The sequence below is a fragment of the Vespa mandarinia genome, chromosome 4 (assembly GCF_050613455.1).
Source record: "Vespa mandarinia isolate Hongniang chromosome 4, ASM5061345v1, whole genome shotgun sequence".
Classification (NCBI taxonomy): domain Eukaryota; kingdom Metazoa; phylum Arthropoda; class Insecta; order Hymenoptera; family Vespidae; genus Vespa; species Vespa mandarinia.
The window spans coordinates 10341077-10362610 of NC_140813.1; the positions used below are offsets into that span (position 1 = coordinate 10341077).

Below are 21534 nucleotides of genomic sequence, written 5' to 3' on the forward strand. Positions count from 1 at the left end.
TATGTCATCATTACAGAATATGAATAAAAATGAAAAGCATCTATAAAAAAAAAAATAAAAAAAAATGGCAACTGCACGTTGAAGTATTGCGTGTGTGTACCGAGAGGGTTCTATTTAAACGAAATGTTAAGTACAGCCGGAGGATATTGATTCAGGTACTGCTTGTCGGTAAATGTTTGCATCACGTGAATTGCCTGTAGCGATTTGCACTAGCTTTCAATTAAAACACGTCTATCTCTGAAATAAAATTACCGAAGAGTTGCACCTTTTATTTTATATACCCAGTTACATACTTAATACGTTAATGATAAACAGTAATTCGAGAAAAGTTTAATTTTAATCATTCCCATAAATGTTTTAACTTTTCTATAAAAATGATTTACGCGTTATCTAGAAAAATAGATTTTTAAAAGTTAATCCATTAAAAATTAGAGTTCTGCAAAAACTCATATATAACAACAAAGACGATCAGATAATCGAACCTCAAAAAGGATACTAGAATAAAGTTTTTGCAATGAATGCAAATGACTCGCCATTACTATGTAAGCCTTTTCAGTTTATTCCAAAAGAAAAGTCCGATCGTTTCGAACCCCCTATAAAAGGGTGCTCGCTTTGCCCCCATGCGGATGATCATACGCACCCGCACTTAAATCTGATCCAGATAACGAATCTCCTCTTGCAACGTACCGCGTACAACGAGCTAGTATACGTATTCTTCTTTCGAGACGAGTTTTTGATCGAGAACAAGACAATTCGATTGACCCGTCCAACTTCAAAGGGGAAATTCGATCAACTGCATCGATCGGCGGTCCACTCTGCAAAATTAATTTATTTTTTATTATCGAAAAATATATACGTATATAATATTATTTCTTATGAATAGTTTCACAATAAATATTTATGAATATATATTGTAAATATATATTTTATGAGTATTTATTCTAAATATATATTTTATAAATATATATATATATATATATATATATATATATTATATATATTATATATATTATATATATTATATATATATAGTATATATATTAATTATATATATTATATATATATAATATATATTTTATAAGTATTTATTCTAAATATATATTTTATAAATATATATATATATATATATATATATACATATATATATATAATAGAAAATTGTAAACATTATTATAAAATTTTCTGCAAATAAACAGAAAAATAAATACAGAAAATTTGATTTAATTTTCTTTTTTTTACTTTTTTCTATTTCTGCTTTCCTATACTTTCAAATATATTCATACATTGTACATAAACATAAATTATTCCTTAGAAATGCAATGAAAAAAAGATTATTTATATTAATATACAATTTCTGCAAATGAAAAAGCAAAATTACAAAGATAAATTCTATCTCTTCTTTTCAATTTTTCTTATTTTTTATACTTTCAAAAATATTTATATACTGTACAAAAACATATATTATTTTGTATAGATACAATAGAAAAGAAATTTTTAAAAATTACAGAAATTATTATACAAGTTCCTGCAAATCCAAAAGATACATTAATACATACTTTTTCTATTTTTCTATTTTATTTATTTTATTATATTTCCTATTTAGTATTTTTCCCAATACTTTCAAAAATATTCCATACACCATAAAGAAACATAAAGCAGTATCCTTTCGCTAGTAATAGTAACGATATCTGTTCTTCTTTTTGATGATGATCTAACCGAGGGCAAACAAACGATAGAGAATCCGACGAGCAGAAAAAAGAAAGGGGAGAAAGAAGAAACAAAGGCGACATATTAGAATCTATTGTAAATCACATCGAGGTCGGATAATCAGATACCTTTCGAGGCCGCCAGGTGAGCCAGCTCGAGCGTATAACGCCTTTTGACGTTAACGCCAGTACTCTTATGTGTGCGCGCACCATAAACGCACTCGACAACAATGCTTAGATCTTAATCTTCCGCCTTGCTTCCCTGTTACCCAGAGACCATTACCATTATGTTTGCACTCCGATCTACCGACTAGGTACTACCCCTTATCGCGAAAAATATCGAGAAACTTTCGCAAGATCTTTAAAATTTATTACTAATATACATTTTATATATATTCTTATTGTTATTAATACTAATACAATATATTATCTTAAATATATATATATATATATATTATATAGACGTTATATATAAGTATATACAAATATAAATATATAAAGTAACTAAAAGAAATAATTTATTTATTTTCTTTTTTATAAATCTTATAAAGAACGATGAGTCAGTACTCGTAAAATAAAAATCGCCTTTGCGGGTAATCGCAAGGAATAGTGGTACGATCGGTCGGCCCAATTCAATGCTCCCAAATCTTATTTCAGCATGCAGCCAAATTGCAACGAGGGAGACCTCTTTGTTCGTCGGTCCTGAAACTTCGTCTTCTCTTCGCGTCCCAAGGGAATTTTAGGGCATTACGTAGCCCTCTCACAGGAACGATCGTTATCTCTTTAGCAACCTGGGATCTAAGAATCTATCCTCTCTACTTATCCTTTCACGTTCCCTTCCTGTAGAAAATAAATGAAAGAAATGTTCGACAATTCGGTGATTTCACATTCTATCATTTTCGAGCCTCCATCATATTTTCTCTTATTTCCTATAAAACACAACCTATTTAAAAGATGTTAAAAATTTTACTAATACTTATTCGAATTCTAAAAAAAAAGAACTCGTGCGGAGTGTTCGAAGAATACTATTGAGTCTACTACAATTATCGCAGATGTCTATCGGACTATGCTTTAGCCTAACCTCTCGAATATCAAGCCAACCGGCTATGTCCGCTACTTGAGCACAAGTAAAACAGTTGCCATACGCAGTAAAATAATATCGAAGAAGTAAAAAGAGAATATACACAAGCGTCATTGCTTCCCTATGGATGTTCCGCTTAACAATTACAGGGAGAGAATTGGTCTTACCGTTGAATAAATTCATCGAACGAAAGGCAAAAATAAATTCGATTTCATTTCGCCTTCAAGTTCAAAACGTCTGAAAATTTTTAATTAATACCGTAATACAAGTTCTCTCGATATTCTCTGAAAACAATAACGCTTTTTCAATTCGAATCGATCAACGAAAAACTTGCTCGAAATCCCAAGAGAGAGATATTCCCCAGCTGGATGCTGAGTCCTGATAAAAATCGTAACGTTTTAACCGAAAACAAGGCAGAAAGAGAGAGAAAAAGAGAGAGAGAGAGAAAAAGAGAGAGAGAGAGAAAAAGAGAAAGAGAGAGAGAGAGAAAAAGAGAAAGAGAGAGAGAGAGAGAGAGAGAGAGAAAGAGAGAAAACACATCGAAACCCATCCCCTTCGTTTCACAAGCAGCAATGACAGTAACGGCAAGCACCCTTCGCTGTGACGATCGAGCCGCGTGGATGCTTTTTTCTATTTCTACCCCAACATAAGTAACTAGGGTACCTGTAGCCCTAACTCGCGTTGTCCCCTTCATCTATCTTTTCCTCCCTTCCTCCGCCTTCTCCTCCTTCTCCTCCCTTCTCTTCTCGTTCCTTTCACGAAAACGTCCTCACGGATGAACGCGTCAGAAGAATAAAAATCGCTCGCATGTAAGAATCGCAAGTGTGTCAATCCTGTTCTATCCTAAGAATATGAACTCCCATCTACAGTCGACCCATGCTAATTACATTTAAATTCATTTCGCTGAAGAAAAAGAAATAAATAGGGGACTAACAAGTTGATGTGAAAGATTTCATCCGACGAATCATAATCCCGCGATAGATGAATATTTTAATAATTAAAAACGATTAAAAGAACTGGTCGAGAAATGAAAAGTTTTCATGGGCATAGTTTTTTCTGTTTCGCGCATGGAAAGATACAAAGAAAAAAAAAGGGAAAGGAAAAAAAATGGAAAAAAAAGAAAAGAAAGGTTAGGAGTGTAAAAATTCTCGTCCCCGTTTATTGACAAAACATTTCGAGCAAATCCGGCTTGTCCACGAGGCGCGAAAAAAAAATCCTACCACTTTTGAGAACGATCCTTACGGCAGCTGGATCTAACAGACTGTAAATAATAGGTTAGCGGAGAGTCAGATTTCTGGAAGACTGGTTTAAGTTATGCAAACCGAATAGAATATCGATCAGGTGTTTACCTCGATGCTTTTAAAATCGAATCTTGATATGTAACGAGTGTTTAAACTAATCGACATTGTTGAATCGTCATTGTTGATTGAATTAATCTAAATTAAAAATAATTAAACGTAATGACATTTTGAAATTTTGATGACATGACATAGACACGATATGACGTGGAAAAAAATGAATTGACCAACCGTCATCGAGTATCGCCCCATTATCTATAGACTGTCACGGTTTTAGAGGATTACACGTCGATTACGAGGCTCAATTTTAAATCTCTCCGCCACTCAGCCGTTCTCCATAACTTTCTCTCAATCCCGTGGCAACCCTTTTGTGGCTTACTCGATGGTTTTACAATCAGTCACCCGTGCTGTGACATGGTCGATGGGTCGTCGAAGGGTTGCCTCGTTTCGTTAAAGCGGATTACGTTTTGCCTTTTTTTTAATTTTTTTCTTCTTACACTTTTCACCAAGTCGATAACGAATCGACGTATGGGATCAAAGTCTTTTGATCGATGATCTTCGAAAGAATATCGAAGAACATCTCTCTCCTTTCGTTGATTACGAATGTACGAAAAAAGAAAAAAGAGAAGAGAAAAGAAAACGTGATCTATGTTCTCCAAAGATTCCTCGTAAACCTTGTGGAAATTGATAGAAGTTGGTTTCATCGTTTATATTTTTTTCTCAACCCTTCTTCATACTTTTCCTCGTCATTGTTTGCGAAAGCAGACCCTTGCGACGTTCAAGGGGGCGTGGCGATTTAAAAAAGGGGTTCCCGAATGGCTTTCGAAAAACGAAATGACCGCAAGGCCGTCACGCTTGTCTCTGTACCTATAAAATAGTTCCGCCTCTCTCTCTCTTTTTTTTTACCAATCGTTACATCACCTATAGTCCAGATATCCTACAAACGTAATTTAACAAACAAATTTAGCCTCGATTTTATTCCGATCAACGATAAATATTCGTATCAGCGAATTTCTTCGTTCTAAAATCTTTTAAAATGTTTAAATTTTGTCAAAAAAATATCTCCGATACCTCGAAGACGTGAAATAAAATTTGTCGGAAGTATCAGGAAGCACTCGATGCCTACTCGGCACTTGGAAACATCAGAGATCCCTCCAACGTACATTGCAAAGGTGCCCCCAGCTTTTTTCTACTATGAATGATGATGTATGGATGTTGGCTGGGCGCTAGGGGCTGAGTAAAGGGTTCCATTGTTGTGAACACCCCCCTGGAGAATGAACCCTCTCGCCCCGCGGGGTGAAACCTTCATGAAATATTACTGCCAAGCAACAAACTGCGTTCTGCAGCCTGTATATATTGTTAATTTTATGCCCGATTTTTTGTCCACTCCATTTTATCCCCCTCCCCCTCCCATTGCTACACAGACGTCGAAAGTGTTACATCCGAACCGTTACCGTATTTCTATCCCCTTTTTTTAACAACAAACATCGCGACTGTTTTATCCTGAAGAACAAGTTGGTCGTTACTTCTCTTTTTTGATGTTCGTTACTTTTAACCTGTAAAAATCACAAAGTTACCATTTTTTATCACAACTTAATGAATTGTCTCGTGTGTAATGTCGTAATAGTATCATAAAAAATAAGAAGATGAATTATGTTCGTGACAGCTTTTTGAAACTTAATCTACTAAATATTCTAACTTTGGTAAATGTAAAATTTTTTTGTATTAATTACTAAAATCGCAGTAAAACGGATTACTTGTATTAATGCAATAAAACCGTAACCAGATCCACATTAGGGCGAAGAATATTCATATCCATAAGTGAGAGAGAAAGAAAGAAAGAGAGAGAGAGAAAAAGAGAACAAGAGAGAAAAGGAGAAATTGTGTAGCAACCCTTAGATGCTAGAGAACAATGAAGGACCGCAATTAACTAGGGGCTCTGTAATCGGAGTCCCGATATTCGATCCAGAATATAATATGCAAATTTGATCGGACACGGTTTTAGAAATTCGCTATGGCCCTTCTACTCTATCAACAATGCGTGACTCGTGCCGACAATAGGAAATAATAAACCGTGATAAATAGCCAAGCAAATACACAGGACAATCCAAAAATGTCCGCTGCTATCATTCCTCTCTCTTTCTCTTTTCTCTCTCTCTCTCTCTCTCTCTCTCCTTCTCTATACTTCATCTTTTGGCACATCCAGGTGCAGGAATCGAATACCCAAATAAATACGAAGTGCAAATAACATGAACCCTCTAGTTCAATCGATAGGTTTTTTTGACGAACAAATATCAGCATTAATTTTAACGCTTGCCTATGCATATTAACAGCTGAATTCTGTTAAAGCAAGTCAACATTATCTTCTAATTCTGAAAATCACGTATAATGAAAAAAAAACAAAATACGATTTGTGATCACAGACAAACACGCGCGCGCACATATCTGTACATACCTATACACATATATAGCGTCGTATATACCGAGAAAGTTGATTTTGAAGAGCCAACCCTGATCAGAATGTGGTCCGCGGAGACAGATTGAGGGGCGTGCTGAAATAAATCAGCCTTTTGTTTTACAGCCCTAAAACGGCCGTTGGAGATTTGGAGCGCGAAGTGACGTCCATTCATAAGAACACCCCAGCTGCAAGAACGAAAAGGCCTCATAGCTACTTCAAAAACTCTAGAATAGTCCTTCTCTCGAATGTACAACATGATTAGAAAATTTGATCTCCTTGGAAAAGTTTAATTACTTTTACTAGGAGATCAAATTTTCTAGCAAGAATAAAAAAGAATTCTTTTTTTTCATATATATATACATATGTAAAATCGTGAAATTAATCGAAAGGACCAAAATATTCGAAAATAAAAAAAATCTCGAAGAATTTAATAGTTATAAAAATAAAATGAATAATATATATATATATATATATATGTATATATATACATATCCATTTAAGCATAAAAACAAAGATAAATATTTACTTAAATAATTTACGACTAATTATCCTTCCTTACGTTTTAATTCTTTCTACTGATCTCATTGTCAGCCATTTTTAACATAATTTGGAACGCAAACGTCGCACGAAATAATTAACAGCTTATGCGTTGCTTAATATCCACAAAAATAATCTCTTAAAATAATCGTGTATAAAAAACCATTCCTAATAACAAATATTTAAATACGTACACGATTGAATTTCATTGTGGACAACAATCTGGCATCCTCGAAATCCTTCTCTAGATGCTCAATCACGTTGACGGTTCGTTGATGAAGTAAAGGGGTTAAGCGTTATGCGTCCTACTGGAAGTGATTCGAATTAATGTCCACGAAATCATGGGCTTCGATCTCGATCCCTAAGGAGTTGTTCGATGAAAGGGAAGAATTTAGCGCATCACAGAATGTCCTTCAGGATTTGACGATCATCCTCTCCCTTTTTCTTAGAGAAACTGAGACTTCCGTTAGGATACGATGACTAATCTAACAAATGACTTTATTTCGAATAGATCCCTTATAAAATATTTTCCTCGTTATTTGGGGTATAGTAATCCTCTTTTATCCTCTTCAATCTTATTTCTTATCAAATCGATAAAACCTTAAATTAGTCAAATAATAACTACTTCAATATCGAATAAAAATAGAAATAATCTTTTCGCTAGGATCAATATTTCTTTGTATTTGTGAAAATGTCGGGAAAAATAAAAGCACGTGGAAAAAGTCGAATGAAATGATGCTTGACGATGCGCCAATAGTACACAAACATATTGAAGAAAAACAGCTCATATTATATAAGATGTCAGATCGATAACTAATCATCTAACAATAATATTATTTCAAATAGATCCCTTATAAAATATGTTCCACACTATGTGCGGGTTGTGTTCTTTTTTCATCTTCTACAATCTTATTTCTTATCAAATTGATAGAATCTGAAATCAGTCAAATAATAACTACTTTAATATCAAATAAAAATAGAAATGATCTTTTCGCTAGGATCGATATTGCTTCGTATCTGTGAAAATGTCGAGAAAAATATAAGCACGTGGAGAAAGTCGAGTGAAAGAGGTGTATAGCGGTGCGCAAATCATATATACACACACGTTGAAGAAGGACAGCCGATAATATATAATTATTGCGCGGGCGCGGGTCAATAGTCGGCCACGTTGCCTGGCGACGCTCTCACTTCGTATTCTCTCGAACTCTGGAACACGGTCGGCACATCAACTTGTCTTCCTTCTTTGACCGTACTCGCGCTCGGTACGCACGCGAAAAGAAAAAGCAAAGAAGAAGAGGCAAAGTCTACACCGGCCTTCCCAACAAATCCCAGCAAAGTCTTTCCTTTTCGTAAAAACATCTCTCGAAGTGTGGATTTCGAGATCGATCAACTTTCATCTCACCTGAGTGATCACGATAAAGATCAGCCTCTTCACACTGGCTTCTCTTTGAGAAGATCTCGAGTACGTGTTAATGGACATTCTACCTGAGTATTGAATATGTAAGTACCTACTAAACTCCTTTCCCTATAAGTTTACTTTACTTTTGAAAGAGAGGATTCGATTTTAATCTCGAACACGTATTCTTGTTTACTCCGTCGCGTTCCAATAATTTACATGTATCTAATCGCGTTGCTATTAATTCCTCTTCGACTCACGGTGCGATACGTTCCATCGAGAATCACTAAATTCTACTGATGTTTTTTGAACTTGACATGAAAGCCAAAGGTGATCATTTTGTACTCGTGAGATTTTTTTAATTTACATTTCACTTTTTTATTATCTAGATAACTTTTTTCTTTTTTTTTTTATATATATAGCAAAAATTTTTATCTAGATAACTTTTTTCTTTTCTTTTTTTTATATATAGCAAAAATTTTTCATTATCTTAAAGTTTCCAAAAACATCGGTATGGAACCGATTAATTCAGAATCTGTAATTTCCGATCGAACGATCGACAAGGAAAATGTGAAAACGTTGAAAACGAAAAAATTTGAAATAAGATCGAAACGTTCATCATACGAAAAATTCGAAGACGCTTGCGGCTTTAAATTCGTCGAATTATCGAGTTTCGAAAATTTTGTGCGACTTCTCTATCGACCGACGGATCCAGCAAATTTGGGTATAACGAGAGCACTTTTTGGTGAGTGAGATATACTTATGTATGTACCTGGAAAAAAAAAGAAAACCAGTGAACATATTTTTTCACAAAATCACATCATATTCAATAGGTTTGTGTATGATAGTGGACGTTGTCGAAGAAAGAGGATTGGCGGATATCGATATAAAATGGGGAGATTCATGGGATTGTCATTTCCCACTGATTCACGGAATGAAACCACTTTCATTACCTTGGATGATAGTACTTTACGGTGCAATGTGGTTAGGTGCTTTTGGTATCATGCTTGGTGTCAGATTTAAATTTGCTTGCGCTTGCTTCGTCGTTCCTTACTGGTATATATTTCTATTGGATAAAAGTTATTGGAACAATCATACTTATCTTTATGGTATCGTAGCGACTCTTTTTTGGTGTACCGAAGCAAACAAGTACTTGTGAGTACTTGATACGATTAACGTTATCTCATTTTATGATTAAATAATACTTCTGTTATTAAAGGAGTCTTTCTTCATTGTCACATAGTGCGTTCGATGCCAGTGATGCTAAAAAACTAAAGGAAACCGTGCCACTGTGGAATTATTTTATTTTGAGATTTCAATTTTTCGTTCTATACTTTTTGGCCGGTTTAAAGAAATCCGGTAAAGAATGGCTCGAAGGATATTCCATGTTGAATCTCTCGAGACACTGGATTTTCGATCCGTTCAAGTATGTCCCAACTTTTACATAAACCCTTATAATTTTCCCTCAGAAAAAGGCATCTTGTTTTTATAGAATTTTCTTGACTACCGAAGAAACAGATTTCTTTATAGTCCATTGGTTCGGTTTCATTTTTGATTTAACTGTTGGATTTTGGATGTTGTTCGATAAAACTCGATTACCAGCTATGATATTCTGCACGGCCTTCCACTTGATGAACTCAAGACTGTTCAGTATAGGTAACGTGAATCTCTTTTGTAATTATTTTTTTTTTTTTATTAATTCTTTCATAATATTTATCTTCTTGTTTTTTTTCTTTATTTTTTTCAGGTATGTTCCCATACGTTTGCTTAGCGACAATGCCTCTTTTTTGTAATGTCGATTGGCCGCGAACTTTTAACTCTTGGATCGCGTGTAAACAAAATATCTTATTTTCCAAATGTGTAAATGTGATAAAAAATTGTTTCCAAAGTCCAGTTAATAAACTGATAAATGAACAAACGAAAGAGGTTACTGATCTAAATGAATTCGATTCGCAAAAAGCTAATATGGACGTAAACGAACGCTATGAGTCGTCTGAAAATGTAAAACCTACCGATAACTCAACGATGAAAAATGTTAATTCAAAAAAAGTGACGAAAAAACAACAATTTGTCGTATCTATGTTATTACTTCATATTGTCTTACAATTCTTTTTACCCTACTCGCATTTTATCACGAAGGTAAATTACAATAATCATGTCAAAAAAAAAACCATAAAAACTATGAAAATTTACAAATTCGTAGCAAAGTGAAAATAAATAAATAAATAAATAAATTATTATTCCAGGGTTACAACAATTGGGTTCCAGGTTTGTATGGCTATTCCTGGGACATGATGGTCCACACTTGGGATACAATATTAGTTGTGATACGAGTTCACGATAATGAGAGCAACGAAGATCGTTTTCTCGATCCCGATACATGGGTACAAAGTGATCGATGGGTGAAACATGGAGACATGGCGAGACAATATGCTTTTTGTATAAAGGTTTTGCTTTTATCTCGATAGTCTAGTCATATCTTTTATTGTCTCATTAAATTTCGCGGAATTATAAACATCTTCTATCAATTTTACTGTTATTTCTTATCTGATTTTTTATACATATTGTGTCATGAAATCAATTACTGCGATGTTATAAACTTGTCACATTTTTTTTCTTTTTTTATATTTTTAATAATTCATATATATTCACATTTGCAGAATAATATTCTACGACAGAAAGAGGAAGCTCTGAATAACAATCCTAAACATGAAGAAAGAGAAAAATGGACTAAACTCTCCTCGAATTTAAGCGTTTACATGGATGTATGGTGTTCCTTGAACGGAAGATTTCAACAAAGAATTTTCGATCCAAACGTTGACATGTTAACGGTCGATTGGCATCCTTTTAAACATGTTTCCTTTGTAATGCCACTTCTAACACAATACAACTCTTATCGGTAATATAAAAATTTAATATACATAATTCTCATTCACGTTCTATTAATAATTATTACTATAACAATTTACTTCGCTTTGTTATCTCTTTAGATATAAAATGAATGATATTCAAAGAGATGTATACAGTTGGTCAAACTACACCGATGTTCTATTCGTAGCCGATTTTCCAAGTATGTCATTGGAAAATTACATTAACAGTGATTTCACGAATGTATCGTTGACGGTCCTCGAAGGTGAAGTAGCATATAACGAAGAAAATCAAATGGAAAGTGTCACTTTAAAGAAAGGATTATCAATCGACGTAAAAACCGAAAAATTTCACAGAATTAAAACGATTACTCCTTATCCAGCCTGTTACATGTATACTTATACCAATCAAACGAAACAAAAATTGGATATCGATAGGTTTGTTATCAGAGTGCGATTGATTATATTAAGAACAGGTAATTAATTATTATTGTTTTTTTACCTTTTCAGACAAGTTGAAGACACTAATACGAAGGAACCATTCTCCCTCGTACAGGAATTAAATTACAAGATTGATTCTTGGGCGAGGGCATTTAGTCATTTAGCAAATGCCTTCTTCAATCTTGTTTACGACGTTCCTATGATACGAAGAGTACGGGTTAAGAGACAAGCCTAAGAAAACAAACATAGAACAAAGTGATCTCAGATTAAACCAAATTATATAGATATAATGTTAATTCATAAATAATTTTATTTTAAGTAAAGAACTCATTATTATCATTCAAAAATTTTAGAGACCTATTTTTGTACATTCACAAATACAAGAATGTTTATAAAATTTCTTATTGATTAATCGATACAGATTTAATTAATTTATAATTTCCGAAATATTTAAAACATCAGAAATTATTGTTAAAAATATTTTAATAATAGAAAAATTGCATAATAATGTTACTACTTATTTAAATCTGTGATTTTTCTATTCTTTATTACCGATAGACAAAATTAGCGAAAACTGTATTACCGATATTGTCGGTATATTATCTTCCATTGTTATTTTTTGTTATAAAGATGAAGTATTTTTCATAAGATTATTATAAAAAATTATTTAAGAAATTAAAATTAATATTAAAATAAAAGATAATGCATTGCCTTCTGCTTATATATATATCTTTATATATCTTTATAGATATATATATCTTTTGAACAGTTTTCATTGAATTCTAATATGATATTATAAGAAATGTGGCTATTCATTATAACTATTGACATTAAAAATACATCATACTATAAATCATTATATGTAAATATATTATATCTTCATATCCATGATAACCATTATAATAGTTTACTTTCAAACGCATTCAATTGGCTTAAATTTTCTTAATTTATCGGAAGAGGTATTTTATCTGAAGTCACTTATCTTAAATGCTATAAAATGTTATCAGATCGCCGATTGACTACAAACTGAAAGTTTGTCATGCACTTTCAACGAGACCTTTAGTCTTATTGCTTCTTCTTCGTGACATTAGTGTTCGAATAACCTACGATCGGAAGATTTCTGTAAGTAAAAAAGAAAGAGAGAAGGAGAAAAAAAAGAAAGAAAAACAATTTTAAAAATATTAAAAGTCGTAAGCCATGTGTGAATAAAATAAAATGTGTTACGACCACAAATAAAGATAAAAACGTGACAATTTATAGTGTACAACATGCATCGTCTCAAAATACAACGAGAACAACGTCGTCTCTCGTTTTGTTCTTTTTCTATTTCTATTTCCGTTCATTCCAGCTTCATCTAATCTGGGTCGACGCGTTAACAACGACCGATCAAAGTATGTACATTAAATGAATTTATATGAGAAACAAAGCTCATTAAATAAAAGAACATAAGGTTTATGAAAAGAACATAATTAACATTACAATTTCTTTTTTAAATGCATATATAACATAAATAAATCGTTTCGTACGAAAATCTTGTGAAAGTTTCGATTCTGCGAGAGAACATGAAGAAGATCTAGGTCATGTGAATCCCATGTTTGGCAGAGAAAAAAAAAGTGCATTTGAAAAGAACTATTATAATTCCATTAATTATAACACTAAATAAAAATTACTTTTTGTATTAACGTGCATCCGTGTTCTGAAGTGCGAAAAAAGATTTTTTTATTTTGATATTATCATTACATCTGTTATTTGACGTGTACAGATCTTTTTTTATAATGGTAATTGTTTATGTTAATACTTCATTTTACTTTTAGATAATACTTACTTCCAACGTTTATATTTAGTCGATAATTCAAAATAACCATGAACTTTTACGTACTTCCCGTATAAAAGTATTAACTTGTTGAATGTGACATTCACTTCAGTAATGATCATACAAAATGAACTCTATTATCATACGCGTGTTTAACCAATCAGTTACTATACTCAATATTTATTCGTTATCAATATCGAACGATATTCTATAAACGGTAAGAAGTTTTCTTTTATCAAACTTTGAGATTTTTACTAAATAAACATTAAAATGAATCGAAAAGATACCACGATGTCTTAATCTCAATTGGTCATTCTATGATATACTATTTAAGGAAAAAACGTACGAATAATTTACTGAACAGAAACATTCAATTAATCGCCGAATTATCAATTTTTGTATAATGATACCGTAATCTTTTAGAAGAATTCAAACGCAAAAATATTACAATTGTTCAACAAATATTTCAATAATTTCGCATTGTTCACAGATAAAATATGACAAAATTAGATTCATACCAAGTCGAACAAAAAGAGCCGCTTCTAAATGCACTCGAGAAGCTCGGCGAAGGTTCCAATTTTCTCTACTTGATTTTCATTTTAACAACGATACCAACGTTGTTCAATGGAATGCATTCTATGGCATATATCTTCATAGCCGAAGTAAGTATCTTGCGTAATTGATATCTGTTAAAATTAATTCAATTTTAATAAAATTGATTATTATTTCAGATTCCTAATCACTGGTGCTCCATACCAATTCTTACTTCATCGAATTGGACTGATGAACAAATAAGAAATATTTCATCGGCCAGTTCTTGCACCCAATACGATTATGACTATGAATATTTTGCAAGAATAGGTTTTGAAGAAGCTCTCAAATATAAGAACAAAAATCAAACATTAAAGACAACTGAATGCAACGTTCGAAGTTTTGCACACAACATACAAGGTACTTCTTTCGTGGAAGATGTAAGTTCCAATGTTTTCTAGATCATTAACACAATATGAACAATAATAATAATTTGAGTTTTGCTTACTCGTGTAAAATTTAATTAATTGAAAGTAGTAAAAGGAAAAAGAAAAAAAAACATCCCACAAATACACTTTATAAATCACGATCCCATAAATCGATGATCCTAGTGGGATCTCGTGTGCGACAGAATGGCTGATAGATCCAACACCCAGATGATGTTCTCTCTTGGAAAACTCTTAGGAAGCGCATCGTTCGGTATTATTTCCGACAAATTTGGTCGCAGATTCTCTTACATCATCGGTATAATTATGCTGATTATATCTGGCCCGATCAGTGCGATCGTACCTTGGTTCTGGTGCTTCATGATCCTTAGATTAATAAATGGGATGAGCCACGCCGCCATTTTGTATCCTTCCTTTACTTTTCGTAAGTTTTTTATTTTTATTTATCAACGACGAAATGGAAGAATAACGAATAACGTAAATATCACGTTTATCCTGTATTGCTAATTAATTAATATATTAATTAATATTATCGAACAAGTATAAGAATATTTCCTGTATAAATACGTCCAACTTATGAGAAAATTTGTTATGTGTTAATCTTTATTGTTGAGTCTTTAAATACAATTACGTTTAATAATGTAACTATTTACAACTAACTCACCTTGATTTATGAATACGTTGTATTGCTCTGTAATGTTCGTTATTCTCCGTTCGGCATAATACATATCAATCTATAAAATATAAAATCTCAATAATTTCATTATATACAGTAACCGAAATAGCCGGTGAAAAGCATAGACAATGGATGGGTGTAGCATATAACGCTGGATATCCTGTAGGAACAGCAATTATGGCTAGTATAGCATACGGATTATATGATTGGCGATACAAACAATTGGCATCGACATTGCCAGCTTTAATTATGCTTCTTTTTATATGGTAATGATACATAATGTGATTGATATAACTTCAAAGATATATCCTTTATATTTTGATACTTTTTTGTAAATTTTGATCGTCAGGCTAATGCCAGAATCACCGCGCTGGCTTTTATCACAAAATCGTTTAAAAGAAGCCCAGAAAGTGATCGAGAAATATCACGGACCTGTTTATAAAACAAGCACTAACTCTACAACGACTGCGCATAAGCCTATATTGCAAATTCAATTGGAAGAAACGGAAGTGTCAAATTCCTCGACTCAAGGGCATAAATTAAAGAACAGTATAAAAGGGCTGGTTATTATTCTCTTTAACTATGAATTGTTAAAAAGAGTAATGATCACAAATTTCGCATGGCTTACAGCCTCGCTCACTTATTATGCCTTAGGTAATATTAATCATCGACAATCCTTACCTGTACAAAACATTATTCCAATTTTTGATTTGTTGAATATGTTATTATGTTTTCTTTTTTAGCATTAAATGTAGACAATTTCTCAGCTGATCGTTACCTTTACATTTTTGTGATGGGTATCACCGAAATACCAGCTTACTTGATACCAACGCCCATTCTAATTTATTTGGGACGAAGACAAGCTTGTGCTATAATGTACAGTTTAACGGCATTGCTTTTATTCAGTATTCTTATAATACCAGCTACGAAAACTCTAACTATAATAATCGTCGCTCTAACAGGAAGATTCGTATTATCTGCCGTCTACAGCATTATGATACTATATACTTCAGAGTTGTTTCCTACGGTAAAAAGAAAAAAAAACTAAAAAAAGAAATGAATTTCCAAGCATAGCAAAGCAAAGAATATCCTTATTAGTAATAATTTCTTTCATACAGATTACAAGAAATTCTGCGGTTGGTAGCAGCTCAGCAATGTCTCATGTAGGTAGCATATCATCTCCCTACGTCGCTGATTTATTAGGTGTCATTGCTTGGTGGGCACCTAGTACTTTATGTGCTTTTTGCGCTCTCCTATCCGGTCTACTCTCTATGATGTTACCGGAAACACGTGGAAGATCATTGACCGACACAGTAGACGAAGAAATCACAAAAGAACGTGGTCTCGTTGAAATAAAAAATTGTTTTGTATGTAATAGATAACGATTCGATGTAATAAAGTTGTATTGAAGTATATTAATTATTACCAATACAACGTATTCATATCGATTATCTGGGAAATTCACAAAAATATTAATGCTGTGAAATCTATTATTTTTACTTTCTAATACAAATTAAAATTAAACAACATTGTAGTGAATATATAGTTGAATATTGAAATAGTCAATCAAATTTTATCAATGCAAACGTGCGTTCGATCATATATGTGCGCATGTATATGTATATATAAATATATATGTATGTATGTATGTATCTATATACACACATACATATGACAACTTAATTTTTACATACTCTACATTACAATTGTTCTAATCAATATTGTAATGCATGAAGTGTCGTAATGTAACAAGATGTCGATTTTAAGATCTGAAAAAAATAATTAATAAGATACAATCGAATCTAATAAAATTGATATATTCACATACGTAGCTCTTATCAAATTCTATTCACCGTTCCAAATAATTCGAATGACATAGGAAATAAATTGCCAAGAAACAAAGTGGATTTCTTCAAGCTTCTTTGCAAGACCATCATTAATGAAACTTTTATCTTCGAAGATGCTAAATACCAAGGTATAGTATATCTATATATAGACATAAAAATATTCTTAAATGCTTGCAAAATTTTACATTAGGTCGAATAAACGGTTCAACATTAAACTTACGCTTGTTCTAAAATATTAATACTACAATCTATAAGTTTCTGTCCACAATAAAATACACCAAACAGATAACAAATGATATTAATGATACGTACAAAAGCATTAAGTATACGAGCAGAAGCACTGACAAGATTATAATTCTTATTCGAATTCATAGCTTGTAAAATCTACAATATACATAAAAGCATAATCATTTATAGATATTAACGATGAAAATAATAATTATATATATATATATTTATATAAATATATATATATATATTTATATATATATATATATATATATATATATATATATTTATATATATATATTTATATATATATATATATATTTATATATATACATTTATATATAATGTAAAACACTCACGTCAGTGCAATTCATAATTAAAGATATGACGCTCAAAATTATTAACATGAAATAGGAGTTTGAGAAACAGGAATTCATATGATCGACGAACCTTTAAGAATTCGAAAATTTTCTTGATAAATAATTGTTATTGAAAGGAAAAGAAAATTAATATCAAAAAACTCTAATTCAAATAAATATTTAATTATATGAATATATAATAACATAAAAAAGAAAACATACTTGATAGCGTTTTGATGCGAATTAATAGCACGAATGATCAAGTAGTTGATTTCAAGACTTTTTCTCGATAATGAAATAGAATTTAAAGTACTCTCCTTAAATACTTGCTCAAAACGATATCTAAAAAAAACGAAAAAAGAATAAAAAAGAAAACAAACAATTAATAACAATATATATCATTGAGTAATGATAAAAATATGTAGAAAGACAAAATTCAAAAATTCAAATCTCTTCGATTTTTACCCAACAATATGAAAAAGACCGCAGGCATGTTGCACGATTATAACATAAAATGCTTCAGTCGCAATAACAACAGTCAGTCCAACGAGAAATATCGTATACATATGCAATAAAATAGGATAATAATAAACTTCCTGGTCTATAAAATATTCCGCTACAAATGGACATTCCAGTCGATGAGATCCATTTAATGGTACGAGTATATCGGAAATAAACAAAAAACTTGTCCAAATCAGTAGTAAAATAATCGTAAAGCAGGATAAAACTGATTAAAAAAAAAAAAAAAGAAAAAGAAAATAGATTATCAATAAATCCGTAAAACATTTTACATTATATTCATAAATAAAAACTTTGAATTTCATACACAAACAGATGAAAGTAAATTTTTTTCCCTTTTGCGTATATTCTTCCATGATTTCGCGTTCCTTCTCATCGATCAATAAATTCCAATTACGTTGAATTCGTATGATAAGACACTTTATCTATATCAAACATTAGCACGAAAGAATAAAACAAAAATTCTCAAGATAATTCATTCACTGATAACTCATTCAATGATAATATACATGCGATTATGAAAATTAATTTACGTTTCCAAGGTGAAACATGTAAAAACCATACTTCCCAAGGTATACCATACAAAGAAACGCATAAGAAGAAACGTTCACGAAAAGATCGAGCGTAGGCTCAGAAGTGATGAGTTTGAATATCTAAGAAAAAGAAACAAAGAAAAAAAACAAAGAAAATAGTCATTCATTAAAATGTTTAATACACGTCATTAATTCTTATTATTTCTTATCATATGAAAATTAAGACATTCTACCTGAACGAGTACAGATGAAGCAAGAATAATATAAATAAAAAAACTTTGTATCATTTGTATAAATGAATTTATAGGCGACTTCTTAATCATTGGCCAAGAACCGATAACCAATAAAAGTAATCGATTAATATTATAATAACGAATCACTAATAAGTCCATTTTGTTTAACTATAAGTATAAACGAAGAACGATCTTAACCGAACGAGGACGAACTACACACTGATGACGTAGACGAATACGTTATTTTCCCATCCCACTTTCTCAGAACAATTTTCTTTCCTTTTTTCTTTTCGGCGTCATATGGCTAATTCCAGATAATATCGTAATATAGCAAACTACTAGGGAAATTTGATCTAATATTTATACACGATCGCAAATAAGTAAGTTTATTTTCTCCATTTGCAAAAATGGTATACCTATCAATGGTATACATATGATTATACATAATAATAAATGTAAACTGGAAACAATAAGAAATTGTTACAAAGACTTCTGTATTGTTTCCCATGAAAACTTTCTTCAATATAATCTTATATACGATAGTCTCTTGAATTACATTATTGCGACCAATTCATTTCGAATTCTTTACTATGACATATGCAACGTAGACAACAAACTTCAAACTTCGTTGCTACGTAAAATCATTTCAAGCTATCTCAAAACAAAAAATATTAAATTATTTTCAATATTTATTAGTTCCAATAATTTGACGATATCAAACATAATAAATATATTCATTTAACCATTCTAAAGAGCTTTTACCTATATTATTCATTAAATTAACGGACTCATCAATCGTTACAAAATATCGAAAATATCCATTTTGATCTACACATGAAAATTTCGAATAAAATTCGATTTGATTCAATAATCAAATTTTCTCGAATGCTATCAAATAAATGAACGTTAAATTAACTGGTAGCGCCAACACGAACATGGAAACTTTTGAATTTCGTACGATATGCCATCTATTGGTCTCAAGGAACAATAAGATACAAAATGTGTCGGTAATGTTAGAATAGTCGTTTGGAAGAAACGTCGAAGAATCTTGTACTCTTTCATTTGCTTTGGCCTAAGTTGTATACGATGGCCAATCCTCGAAATAAAATTTTAAATCTTTACCGAAATTTAATACGAGAAAGTAAAAAATGGAATGCATATAACTTTAGGTAATTAATTATTGTTACTATGGCATGAATGTTTTGGATATCATTTTCTTATATTGATTATAAGAAACCAATGTTTACTATTAGTTAACCCCTCATAAAAATACAAATGTTAATGAATAATTTCTTTAATTTTTATTCTACTATATTAATTTACCATTAGATGTATTTGTATAAAGCTACATACGATTAATTTCTCATTTGTTTAATTAAATTATCTTATATATTTAAAATTCATATTATCCTAAAAATTTATTTCTAATTAATCATTTTTCCTATTAAGTCAATAATGTTTTAACCTATATATTTTTTTTATATAGGATGTATGCACTTCGTAAAGTAAGATATGAATTCCAACAAAACAAAACATTACAAGATAAAAGAGAAATCGAGCAATGTTTCCAAAAAGGTCAAGAGGCATTAGAAATAATTAAACGACAAGTAATAATAGGACACTTATATGGTACAAGACCATTAATAATTGAAACAAAGACTGCACCTAAAAATAAACTTAATAGTAAATTTGTATAATATAATACGTTTAAAAGTACATTAAGTTTGTATACGCTGTAAAAACTTTTTGTGTTGTATATGTTATATAAATATTTTATGTTGCAAATGATTATAATACCATCATATTTAAAAAAAAAAAAAATATATATATATATATCTAATATATAACATTTAAACTAATATATATATTATATACAAGCCATTATAAATGTAATTGCGCAAGCATATACACAAGCTGTAGTAGATACATATTATTATATATCATTTATACATCAAGTACATTAATTTCTCAATGTATAATATCTAAATAAAATGTTTAATCAATAAATATTATTTAATAGATAATATACTTAGAATTAATTTTTATAAAGTAGAATCCTATTTTTAGATATGTATTAAAGCAAAAAAATTATTACCTAATATTTTGTGCATATAATATATAGATATGGAATATTATTGAACATGTTAAATATATCATATAAAAGAAATATTAACAATTTTAAAATGTTTAATATAAAAGAAAAAATTAATAATAAAATAAATATTGTGTGTATATATATATATACATATATAGTAATTAATATATACATATACATATATATATACATATATAGTAATTAATATATACATATACATATATATATACATATATAGTAATTAATATATACATATACATATATATATACATATATAGTAATTAATATATACATATACATATATATATACATATATAGTAATTAATATATACATATACATATATATATACATATATAGTAATTAATATATACATATACATATATAGTAATTAATATATACATATGCATATATATATATATATATGTATGTATTATATAGTAATAATTTGTTTTCAAAAGTTCCGATTATT

At 30.7% G+C, this 21534-nt stretch overlaps 4 protein-coding genes and 1 long non-coding RNA gene across 16 annotated transcripts; 3 read left to right on the forward strand and 2 right to left on the reverse strand.

Annotated features, from left to right (window-relative positions):
- Positions 1-514: 514 nt before the first annotated feature.
- On the reverse strand, positions 515-8293 carry LOC146873084 (uncharacterized). The gene is made up of 3 exons (XR_014982052.1): positions 7275-8293; positions 6541-6728; positions 515-815 (listed from the first exon to the last, which is right to left on the reverse strand). It is a non-coding gene; the product is annotated as an uncharacterized LOC146873084 (long non-coding RNA).
- A 112-nt stretch (positions 8294-8405) lies between these two features.
- Positions 8406-12163, forward strand: GC (gamma-glutamyl carboxylase). 4 transcript variants are annotated; one of them, XM_085656408.1, is made up of 10 exons: positions 8406-8580; positions 8949-9221; positions 9310-9631; positions 9720-9902; positions 9969-10132; positions 10224-10615; positions 10723-10923; positions 11137-11375; positions 11467-11781; positions 11854-12163. In XM_085656408.1, the coding sequence occupies exons 2-10, from the start codon at positions 8990-8992 to the stop codon at positions 12017-12019; spliced, it is 2214 nt and encodes a 737-aa protein (XP_085512534.1). In that variant the 5' UTR covers positions 8406-8580; positions 8949-8989; the 3' UTR covers positions 12020-12163. The 4 variants fall into 4 exon arrangements, with proteins under 4 accessions (XP_085512534.1, XP_085512536.1, XP_085512535.1 ...); XM_085656410.1 differs by having other exon boundaries at positions 9325-9631; XM_085656409.1 differs by having other exon boundaries at positions 8973-9221.
- A 598-nt stretch (positions 12164-12761) lies between these two features.
- LOC118442952 (organic cation transporter protein) lies at positions 12762-16632 on the forward strand. Of its 7 annotated transcripts, XM_035869235.2 has the most exons (10): positions 12762-12906; positions 13133-13175; positions 13599-13814; positions 14088-14259; positions 14329-14568; positions 14740-14998; positions 15348-15516; positions 15600-15904; positions 15994-16277; positions 16369-16632. In XM_035869235.2, the coding sequence occupies exons 4-10, from the start codon at positions 14095-14097 to the stop codon at positions 16630-16632; spliced, it is 1686 nt and encodes a 561-aa protein (XP_035725128.1). In that variant the 5' UTR covers positions 12762-12906; positions 13133-13175; positions 13599-13814; positions 14088-14094. The 7 variants fall into 7 exon arrangements, with proteins under 7 accessions (XP_035725128.1, XP_035725126.1, XP_035725127.1 ...); XM_035869233.2 differs by having other exon boundaries at positions 12762-13175; XM_035869234.2 differs by lacking the exon at positions 13599-13814.
- Positions 14936-19176, reverse strand: LOC118442953 (uncharacterized). 3 transcript variants are annotated; one of them, XM_035869243.2, is made up of 9 exons: positions 18970-19176; positions 18737-18856; positions 18511-18628; positions 18150-18411; positions 17907-18026; positions 17685-17775; positions 17318-17481; positions 17104-17236; positions 16883-17019 (listed from the first exon to the last, which is right to left on the reverse strand). In XM_035869243.2, exons 1-9 carry the CDS (start codon positions 19126-19128, stop codon positions 16966-16968), a joined length of 1221 nt encoding a protein of 406 aa, XP_035725136.1. In that variant the 5' UTR covers positions 19129-19176; the 3' UTR covers positions 16883-16965. The 3 variants fall into 3 exon arrangements, with proteins under 3 accessions (XP_035725137.2, XP_035725136.1, XP_085512539.1); XM_085656413.1 differs by lacking the exon at positions 17318-17481; XM_035869244.2 differs by lacking the exons at positions 16883-17019; positions 17104-17236; positions 17318-17481 and adding an exon at positions 14936-15308.
- Positions 19177-19993: 817 nt separating this feature from the next.
- On the forward strand, positions 19994-20834 carry bcn92 (LYR motif-containing protein bcn92). The gene is made up of 2 exons (XM_035869270.2): positions 19994-20138; positions 20456-20834. The coding sequence occupies exons 1-2, from the start codon at positions 20056-20058 to the stop codon at positions 20664-20666; spliced, it is 294 nt and encodes a 97-aa protein (XP_035725163.1). The 5' UTR covers positions 19994-20055; the 3' UTR covers positions 20667-20834.
- Positions 20835-21534: the final 700 nt, after the last annotated feature.

What these genes read in the sequence shown, in the direction of transcription:
- GC (XM_085656408.1), top strand. Translation starts at nt 8,990, where the DNA reads ATGGAACCGATTAATTCAGAATCTGTAATTTCCGATCGAACGATCGAC. An exon ending in TATAACGAGAGCACTTTTTG is followed by an intron (nt 9,222 to 9,309) that starts GTGAGTGAGATA and finishes CATATTCAATAG; the next exon opens with GTTTGTGTATGATAGTGGAC. An exon ending in AATATGCTTTTTGTATAAAG is followed by an intron (nt 10,924 to 11,136) that starts GTTTTGCTTTTA and finishes TCACATTTGCAG; the next exon opens with AATAATATTCTACGACAGAA.
- LOC118442952 (XM_035869233.2), top strand. Translation starts at nt 14,095, where the DNA reads ATGACAAAATTAGATTCATACCAAGTCGAACAAAAAGAGCCGCTTCTA. An exon ending in GTACTTCTTTCGTGGAAGAT is followed by an intron (nt 14,569 to 14,739) that starts GTAAGTTCCAAT and finishes CGATGATCCTAG; the next exon opens with TGGGATCTCGTGTGCGACAG. An exon ending in GCTCACTTATTATGCCTTAG is followed by an intron (nt 15,905 to 15,993) that starts GTAATATTAATC and finishes TTTCTTTTTTAG; the next exon opens with CATTAAATGTAGACAATTTC.
- LOC118442953 (XM_035869243.2), bottom strand. Translation starts at nt 19,128, where the DNA reads ATGGACTTATTAGTGATTCGTTATTATAATATTAATCGATTACTTTTA. An exon ending in ACATGTTTCACCTTGGAAAC is followed by an intron (nt 18,629 to 18,736) that starts GTAAATTAATTT and finishes TGTTTGATATAG; the next exon opens with ATAAAGTGTCTTATCATACG. An exon ending in GGTCTTTTTCATATTGTTGG is followed by an intron (nt 18,027 to 18,149) that starts GTAAAAATCGAA and finishes CGTTTTTTTTAG; the next exon opens with ATATCGTTTTGAGCAAGTAT.
- bcn92 (XM_035869270.2), top strand. Translation starts at nt 20,056, where the DNA reads ATGGCCAATCCTCGAAATAAAATTTTAAATCTTTACCGAAATTTAATA. An exon ending in TGGAATGCATATAACTTTAG is followed by an intron (nt 20,139 to 20,455) that starts GTAATTAATTAT and finishes TTTTTTATATAG; the next exon opens with GATGTATGCACTTCGTAAAG.